A 10,038-nucleotide genomic window follows, 5' to 3' on the forward strand; every position below is an offset into this window, starting at 1 on the left:
ATGTTGTGTTAGCCACCAGATTCCAGCAAGTCTACCTAGCACTTGGCAGTCGTTTGGGAAGAGTCAACACATGTATTTTTAGCAGAGCGTGAGAGAATCAGCTATTTATGAAAATTAAAATATATATTTAGTAAGTAGCCAATCTAATTTTATTTTTTCCCTGAGTTTTAAAATAAGTTTATTAAAGAATGTTAGGTAGGCATCGATGTTTGATTAGTTATTTTTAAAAAGGTCTGTTTCTCCATGCTGTTTAATAAAGGTAATATAAGGAGCTAGAGAGATAAGCTTCTTTCTATTGAATTCTCTGATAGTATAGCACAATGCAGTCATTTCTGCAAAAAGTCTCTTCTATGTTTCTTTTTAAAAAAAACAATGAATAATAACAGAGGTTGGCATAACAAAGCCATTTTTCTATTCATTCTGTAGTATTGGAGCCAGTATTTTTACCATCACAGGCTACAATTTTCACTTTATCTATTTTAATAAGTTCTGTCACCTCTCTGCATTCAACATCATTCAATACAAAAATTCACACATCATCGCAGAATCTGTAAGTGTTTAGAGAGCCCCTGAAGTTGACTGACCCTCTGAGCCGCTGCTGAATTTATAGCCTTATCAAACTGAAGCAGAACTTGAAGGGCAAATTGGGGATGATATGTTGAGGCTATACGAGCTCGTCAAGGCTATCCTGAAGACTATTTCCCAAAGTGGTATTTCTATATGACTGATATGGCTCAGGAGGAAAAAAATTGTTTTTCTTATTCAGTTTTGCATTGATATCCTGTGAGTAAAGTGCTTCCCACTGCAGAGCAGACAGAAACAGCACAGCCAGGAGCCCAGCCCAGGAGGTACCTGCTCCCCCTCCCCCACCTCTTCTGCCGCTCTCGGAAACCGTAGAGCTTGGCCATCGACCTCTCGAATTTTCTACGTGGCAAAAATCAATATTATGAACTTAACTTGGTCTCATAATTTTGGAATCTTGTTAGTTTTTTCCCTCTATCTTAAACACGTTTTTCCTCCAAATGAGAGTAGCTTTATTTAATTTTTTGCTTATAAGACCAACCCATGGTGAGGAGAGTAAATGAAATAAAACTGAAAAAAATATTTAGAAGAAAATAAAATCTCTATTTCAACTACCTGCTTCCTTATCTGACAAACCACTCTGTATCTATTATGCAAAGGTCCAGAGGACAGGAGAAATGAGCATCAATGGCTGAGTGGAGTAGATTCAAGGACTGGGTGCTCTGAAATAAAAAGGAAAAGAAAAAATTCCTCAGAGATAGGCCAATGGCCAGTAGCCCTAGGAGAGGATGCAGTCCCTCCCTGATAAAACAGAACATTTACCACAAGGAGAAGGAGCCACAGTTGACCTCTGGGATTAGCAAAGACCAAAATGAGTGACAGAGCCTCAAGCAGTGAGGGGAGGAGACCAAAGCGGGCCGAGGCGGAAGGGGGCTAGTTAAGGGAAAGCAGTGGGCTGGCTCCTGACGCACTTTCTCCTGCAGGGAGGAGAACTAGGGACCCGAGCCCACTGGTGACGTTTTCCTCACGTGATCAGGAGCCGACGGGTGCAGCAGTCCCTCTCCTCCAGGTACCTGCTCCCTATTTCCGTGGAGGAAGATAGATTTCAGACAGGGACAGAGGGGCAACTTCCCTCTAGCTCTGCAGGTCTGTACACGGCGGGGGCGGGGGAACCCTGGGGCCGGGGTGGTAAGGGACAGAGGCTACAGAGGATCTGGTGTTCTTTCCAGATGCCACCTCCTTCTCACCCCCATTCATTTTGGCGCAGAAAATTGAGTGAATGCTGGGGGAGAGGTCAGGGTACTATCTCTTATTTCTCTGGATAAGTTCAGGCTTATGGCAGAAAGAAATGTGAGGAGAAGGAAGCATCTCCCCGGGAATGCTAGAAATCCACCGCAGCTCGTGAGCCCCTGAGATGGGGGTGGCAGAGGGCAAAGACCAGAATGGGTCCAGGACTGAATTCTTTCTGTCCCTCCCCCGATGGCCATCTTTTGATGCAAGAAATAGAGGGCTTGGTGGAAGGAGGTGGAGAGGGGCCAAGGATTGGAATGGGTACCAGTTCCAATCTCCTAGGAGGCAGGATAACTGGATTATGTCTGTTGGAGGGCTGAAGTGGAGGGGGGAGGATGGTGAGGAAATGGCCTTATCCCTGCAGAGGGGCTGGAGGAGGGCACAGCCTGAGATCCCGGGATGAGGGTGGGCATACCCTGCAAATGGGCCAGGACTAGGCCCTCTGTATCTCTTCTCCTTGTTCTATACATTTTGGAACCAGAAATGGTGGGCTGCAGGGGTGAGGGACAGAGGTCGTCTGGAGACCAGCTCCCTATTGCGGAGGAATGGTTTCTGAACTAGGGGGGATTGAGAGGAGGAAACATAGACCAAAATTTTTACTGAGTTTGGAAATAATTTGTCTCTTGCATTGCAGAAAAACATGTATGTGAAGAGGGAAGGGGTGGCAAGAATGCTCTGGACATTTCTGCCCTGCCCCTGATTCTATCATTACCTTTTTTCAGAGAAATGACAGGCTTTGTGTTATCTGGGCACCCTGGGGTAGGGAATTTGGAAGGCAGAGACCTGAGCCCAGCAGGATCTGCCTTCTGAACATTACTGTCCTGAACCTCACTCATTTTAGTGCAATAAAAAGTGAGAGAAACATTTAGGAGGAGAATTCAGAAACACAGAAACACTTTGAAAATAATCTTTCTCTGCCATTGCCCATTAGTAGAAAAATAGAAGCTGTTAGGGAGGGGCTGTAGAGGGAGATCAGAATGCAAGGAAAACGTCAAGGGGTGGCAGGAGTTGGGAAAGTTTTGACAACTAGAGTACAAAAAGAGTCAGTGTCCTTGGCCCTCATTCACCATCTGTCTTCTTTGTCTCTCTACAGGTCTTCAGGTCTGTGGTTATAAGCCCCAACTCAGACAAGAAAAGGAAAGATCTGCAGGATCAGTGAGGTCAGTGGGAGAGGGCAACAGTCCCAGAACCCCTGGGAGTAAGAGTGACATAAGCCTGAGCAGAAGTTGGGGAGACCACTACCTACCATCCCTCTTCCTAGCCTTCTTATTGCAGTCTCAGAATACATGGCTTCTGTCAGGACCCTATGGGAACATGGTGCTTTATGGCTGATGAGGATAAGGCAGGGGAAACAAGGAAGTGAGAGTTGGAAGTGTGGCATCTGTGAAGCCCCTTGAAATCTGAGAACTAATCATTGTTTTGCTGTGTCTGTAGTTTTATAAGTCTTATAATTGCAGGCAAGGAAGAAAGAAAAAAGAAACCAGCTAGGATTCTTGTATGTCAGTGTAAGTTCCGACTACCCAGCTAAAATTGTTATGGACATAGCCAAGGCCAGAGTAAAGTTCAGGGACAAATCTCTTACACACTTCTCAGTACACCTCACTTAAATGTAGGGAGACACACTTGTAAAAGTTTCTGCAAGGTGGGCTCATGCAAACATTTATGATGAAGTGGGAAGGAAATGAAAAAATGTATGGGTGGGAGTGCACCTGGAAGTTAGGATAGAGTGACAAAAGATCATAAAGGCAAGTACTATCAGGACCTGTATTCCAACACTTAAGTTCTCAGTCTCCTTTTTCTCCTTTTTGTCTCCTAAGACAGGCAAAGGACGGGACATCTCAACATGGAAAAACTCTACAATGAAAAGGAAGGAAAGCTGGAAAATGAGGAAAAACCAGAAGATGAAGTAGATACAGAAGATGAAAGAAAGTCAGATGAGGAAGAAAAGCCAGGAGTGGAGAGGAAACCAAAACACAAAGGAAAGCTCCAGGACGAGGGACAGCCAAATGATGAGAGGACACAAGAAAAGCAGGGCAAGTCTGAAGATGAGGGAAAAGCACGCGGTGGGGGAAAGCCAGAACCCCAGGCAAAGACAAAGAGCGAGCCGCGGGCTGCTGAAAAGCACCAGGCTGAAGATTATGTGCCCCGGAAAGCAAAGCGAAAAACAGACAGGGAGACAGATGATTCCCCCAAGGACTATCAGGAGGACTTACAGGAAAGGCATTTGAGCAGTGAGGAGATGATGAGAGAGTGTGGAGATGTGTCAAGGGCTCAGGAAGAGCTAAGGAAAAAACAGAAAATGGGTGGTTTTCATTGGATGCAAAGAGAGGTACAGGATCCATTTGCCCCAAAGGGCCAACGGAGTGTCAGGGGAGTGAAGGGCGGAGGTAGGGGTCAGAAGGACTTAGAAGACATTCCTTATGTTTAATGCCTTTGACCTTTAAACAATATTTAACAATATTTCTCTGCTGAGAATATTGTTAACCCTGCTTTCCCTGGTAGGCATTTGCCAGGCTATGTGCTTTGACCTTATGCTGATACTTTGCTTTAGGTGTTACTCTTGTCACCAGCAGCCTTTTGATTCAACTACAGCACTCTGTCTTTCAGCAGGGTATTTTCACCCATGTGCATGGAAGAAATGTTCATTATACATTGTAAAATAATAATAAAACAAGCAGTTTTCAGAACCACATATACAGCATCGGCCCATTTTTGAAAAAAAAAAAAAAAGTTATGTAATGTATCCATGCACAGGGAAAACTATGAAACTGAGTAGACCAAAAGAGAAATAATGGTTTTCTCTGTGTGGTTACAGTGGAGGAAATGATTCTTTCTCTCATTTGTACACTTTTCCTTAAAAAATGCATTGCTTTTGCCATAAAATAAATAATAGATTTTTAAAAGTAGGAAAATAAATACGAAGCAATCAAAGTAACTCTTCAGCGAGTTTATGAAGGCAATGGAGACACTTCAAATTCTTATTGTAAAGATGTGAAATTATGCATAAAATTCATATTACTTTTGGGACTATAAGATGGAGGAATCAACCAGGTAGTTATGAACCTATTGCTGTAAGGGACAGTCTTGTCATCTGTGAAATGGGGATAAAACTTACCAGCGCTGTGGAGATCAAATGAGACACTGAGTGTGTGAGCTGTGTTGGTCTGGCTCCTACCTCTCTCTTACACTAAGAGAAGCCAGGAGCCCTGACTTTTCTCTGTTTTTGATGTTTGAGAGAGGGCTGAGGGAGCTCCCACTTGTGTCCAAGAATAAGTCCAGACAGCCGAGAGGTAGGTGCTACTCTCTCCTGAGTAATGCCATGTCTTTTGGATACTGTGCCCCTTCTCATGGGCCTTGCACCTTCTTAACAGCCTCACTGCTCCTGGCGAGCTGGAATTCTCAAGGTAACAAAGCCCCTTTGATTTTCTTGGAGTCCCTGGTGAGTTGCAGCCCCACTATGTTCTCTACCAAACTGTGGAGAAGGTCCTTCTTCTCTTACAGTTTTATTAATCCTGAAATATGAAAAAATGCCCATGTAAAATCTTTATTAATATATTTTTCAGGCATTATAATTACCCTGCTAGATTTGCCCTTTTCAAAGCAAAGGATTTATCTTACTCATTTTGGTTTCTGCAACACATAATAGAAGCTTTAAAAAAAATCAATACATTGATTATTGAGTCAGAAGGCTTCAATTCTTGGCCCAGTTCTTGGCCCGATTGAGTATATAGTCTTGAGCATATAATTTCATTCTTTAGCAACTGAAACTTGCCACTCCAAAAAGAACACAGCAGAAGATTTTACCAAAATTCATTGCTAAATGATATTAACATTGGATATAGTAGTGTTTCTTGAAGTTTTCTAGCAGATTAGAAAACTAGCAGATTACCTGGACCCAAATCACCTACTTATCTTGAAAATGCAGAATTTGCTTATTCTAGACATTTCATTTAAAAGGAACCACACAGTATATTGTCTCTTCTGTCTGGCTTCTTTCGCATAGCATAACATTTTCAAGTTTTATCCATATTGCAGCATGTATCATTATTGAACAGTCATGCACATGTTTTTTTGCCTTTTAAAATAAATATTGATAGTCAAAATACAAAATTTACCAGTACAGAAATGATGGTTTTACCTTAGTTTATTATGTAGATAACCTCAGAGCATGGTAATGATTATGTCCAAAGGTGCTTTAACTTTGAATGCTTTGATTTCTTTTATGAGGAGGTACTCTAAATTTGTTTGTTTTGTGTCTGGTTTAAAGAAAACACAGGTGTGTAGTATTTGACTCTCTAGTTAATCATTTCTGTTGGGAGAAGCAAAGATAATTTTTTCAATTTTTCTTTTTTGTAATAAAATTTTGTTTCTAGTTTTATTGAGATATAAGTGACATACATCACTATATAAGTTTAAGGTGTACAGCACAATGGTTAGATTTACATATATTGTGAAATGATTACTGCAATAAGTTTATTTTATTTATTTATTTTTTCACAATAAGTTCAATTCACACCCATCATCTCGTAGATACAGTAAGAAGAAAAAAATAGAAAAAAATTTTCTCCTTGTGGTGAGAACTCTTAAGATTTATTCTCTTAACAACATATATGTATGTATATACACATATATATACACACATATATATGTACATATATACATGTATGTAATACAACAGCGTAAACTTTTTACATGTAAATATGTTCTCAATTTTCTTGAGTATGTATTTGGGTATACACCTACAAGTAGAATTTTGGGTCATGTGGTAACTCTATGTTTAACTTTTTGAGGAACTGCCAAATTGTTTTCCAAAGCAACTGAGGTATTTGACAATTCTACCAGCAATGCACAAAGGTTCTAGTTTCTCCACATTCTCATCAACACTTGTCATTGCTTGTAGTTTTTATTATAGCCATCTTAGTGAGTATGAAGTGGAATCCCATTACGGTTTTGATTTGCATTTCTTTAATGGCTAATGATGCTGAGCATCTCTTTATGTGTGTATTGATCATTTGTATAACTTCATTGGAGAAAAATCTGTTTAAATCCTTTACCCATTTTTAAATTGGGCTGGTTATCTTGTTATTGTTGAGTTGTAAGAGTTCTTCATTTATTCTGGATACAAGTCCCTTATCAGATGTATGACTTGCAACTGCAATTTCTTGACTTGCTAACTTCGGTCATTATCTATTTACTTTCAGATATGATAATTGAGTAGTTCTCTCTTGCCATTATAATTCCCACAATCTATAGCCTGCTCCCTATATAGTTTTGCCATAAATGTGTATTTCAATAAGCATTCCAGTGATTCAGTTGCTTAATTCTGAGGACCTTTGGGTGTGTTTGTCAGGTTAGCTTAAGTTTATGCTAGGATAGCTATCAACTCCAAACATCAGTGCCTTAACACTACGAAGCTTTATTTCTCAAACTTCATGAGGATTGGGGATGGAGAGGTTCTACTCCCCTTAGTTTCCCATAGATCCAGACTAATAATGATAACACTGCTGCAGAGGAAAAGAATACATGGATATTTCACACTCATTGTTCTACACTGTGGTCTAGAAATGATATAAATCACCAATATTCACAGTACATGTTTTCATATTTCTATCTTTTAATTCTGACAAGCAATTCTAAAAAAGTGTTATTATGCTCTCTATATAGGTGACTGAATTGAGGTTCAAAGAATGTAAGTGATTTATGCAAGGTCACATACTAGTAAGGGGAAGAGCCTAAATTGGAACCTAGGCTTATTTGGCTCTAAACTGATAATCCTTAAACAGTTTGTTTTCCTAAACCCAATGATTTGAATTTTATTTTCACCTTTTGCCCAACCGATGCTTTAGGATATCAGAATAGTGGTAATGATTCTTCAAGTGACAGACCTAAAGGGTAAGTCTCACAATGGAATTGCTTCTTTCACCATTAATATCTTAAAAAGGCATTTTATGCCAATTCACAGCTTAACTGCCTTGGCCCCCAAATCATGAGTTGTGCTACAGTGCACATGGGTATTCAAATGGGTGATAATATTCTTTTTCTCCTGAACTGGAGGACCACATACCTTTGCAAGCTCTCTTTGCCTGGGGTCTCCTGTACTTTTGGGTCTGGGCTGACTCAAACATCAGAAACACTGTATCAGGAAGATACAGAACTGAAGTCATCATAAAACCACCAAAACAGGCCTAGGCACAATCAAGGTCCTTCTGGGAATATAAACAAGATTGGTTGGGGTCATTGTTCTAGCTGCATCCTTACCCTTATTGTTCTGGAGGCTATTTCCCTGGACTCTGAGGGAAGGGTTCAACACTTCTACTTTAAACCCAAATTATCTGGTCAAACTCAGGTTGTAGCTGGCTCTAAAAGGGAACAATTCTTTAACTTTTTGTGCTATGGAGTTTTATTTCTATCCAACAAAATTTTCCTGTATATCCTAAAGGGCAAAAGGAGAGGGAAAAAAATGCAAAGCTTTATGACTGACAATGAAGAGAATTGTGGTCATTGGAAACTATTGAACTTATCATCTATTCATATTGAGTCAACAATGGCCAGTGTTGCTAAGGATGGCTATATAATATCTACTTTACTTCTCCCTCACTATCCTCCCAAGCACAAGAAATACTTTTGAGATAAAGAGAGAAATGTTCCTGAGAATAGAACCCAACTCCCTGTTCACTGCAAGTCATTAGAACAAAAAAAGTTTGTACTGCTTATGGGAACCAAAGGGAACTTTAAATCAAATGTTATATTTAAGTTGCAAAATGAACAAGATAATTTGTGTTTTCAGCTCCAAATGGAGAGTTGAAACGAATGCCACTCACACTTATAGCAGTAAAAAAAATGTTGGAAAAAACTGCAAAACAACAAATTTTCTTAAAGTCATTAGAGAACTGAGGTCACAGAGGAAACAATTATCCTCAAATCTAGAAAGAGACTTGTGGAGGGAGAAATAGGACCTAAGCATTGGCTTATCTGGGAAAGACACCACAAAAACACCACAAATAAGAAAATTAGTTAGAAATTGCTAATGAATTTCTAAAGACCGACTGAGGGCTAGCAGGAGAGTTTGAAGTCCCTGAAGGCCAGGAGAGTTTGAAGTCCCTGAAGGCCACAAATATAAAGGGGCTTGCATTCTCTTTCAGGAGTTACTCCAGAAGCTCCACTAGGTATTCCTGATACAGGTCAGGGCAAATTTCCTTGAGTGGGGGAGAACTCAAGCTCTGCACCAAGAGAGAGTTCTTGGCTGAGTGCAAGAAAGAATTCAAATGCACACCAGAGTTAGAGTCAAAAGGAAAGTATATTAGAGAAGGGACAATGCACTATAAACAAAGCATGGTCTCCTCTCAAAGGCAGAGAGAGAGCTTAAGAAAGACTCAGAGGGACAGAGAGAAACAGAGACAGTGACAGTGAGAGGGACAGAGTAAAAACACTGAAAGGAACTGAGAGAAAGGGAACAATGCTTTAAATTTTCCTGCTGTGGAGAGAAAGACACTGAGAGGGACCTTGAGTGTTCAGGGAATTCGGTTTATATATCATTCTTAGTTTCTATGAGTTACAGTTTAAAAACTTTGTTTATCCATTTTCTTTTGATGTTATGGACACCCAGTGTGAAAGGATAAGAGTATGTAGCAAGAACAGGTAAGAATATGTAGCATAAAAGGCCTACTGGCAAGTCCATAGGTTCTCCATGGTTTTGGTCATAAGGAATGAGTGATTTTATTTTATGTAGGGTGCAACTTAAGACTTTGTTTTCCCTTTAAGGTATGGGGAAATAGTTTGTTAGAAATCTCAGCAGAAATCTTTCTTTGTTCTACAGGTTTCCCGTGGTCTGGCTATAGGGTTGATCAGCATATTGCAGTCTCTGAATAGCTTGATTTAACATTTTAGTTCTCTTGCCTCCTCCCTACATTATTCCCATGGAAGATCAAAGAAAATCTGAAAAAGCTTGCCTCACAGTGCCAGCTAAGAGAGGGAGAGAGCAGTCACTGTTGAAATTCCAACTAGACCTACTTCTTTTAGTAAACAAAAGACTTAATCTGAAAGAAGGACTACAAAGCTCATATCCTGAAGGGACTTTAGAAATTTACTCAGCTAGGGAAAGGAAACAGAAAAAACGAAAAGCTCCATGGGTGTGTGTGTGTGTGGGGGGGTGGGCGGGATTGGGTGGAGGCAGGCATGCATGTTAAGCTCAGCACTATATCTGGAGGAGAGGCATGAACACATGCA

At 40.3% G+C, this 10,038-nt stretch overlaps 1 protein-coding gene and 1 pseudogene across 1 annotated transcript; one reads left to right on the forward strand and one right to left on the reverse strand.

Moving 5' to 3' along the window:
• Positions 1 to 397: 397 nt before the first annotated feature.
• Positions 398 to 2,648, reverse strand: LOC102897845 (annotated as a pseudogene).
• A 1,007-nt stretch (positions 2,649 to 3,655) lies between these two features.
• LOC102896369 (transcription elongation factor A protein-like 3) lies at positions 3,656 to 4,240 on the forward strand. The gene has a single exon (XM_006917896.1). It carries the CDS (start codon positions 3,656 to 3,658, stop codon positions 4,238 to 4,240), a length of 585 nt encoding a protein of 194 aa, XP_006917958.1.
• The last annotated feature ends 5,798 nt before the right edge of the window (positions 4,241 to 10,038 follow it).

This window comes from Pteropus alecto, unplaced genomic scaffold (genome assembly GCF_000325575.1).
Source record: "Pteropus alecto unplaced genomic scaffold, ASM32557v1 scaffold538, whole genome shotgun sequence".
In the NCBI taxonomy this organism is placed as follows: domain Eukaryota; kingdom Metazoa; phylum Chordata; class Mammalia; order Chiroptera; family Pteropodidae; genus Pteropus; species Pteropus alecto.

Excerpts from the sequence above, each read along its gene's own strand:
- LOC102896369 (XM_006917896.1), top strand. The coding sequence starts at position 3,656 with ATGGAAAAACTCTACAATGAAAAGGAAGGAAAGCTGGAAAATGAGGAA.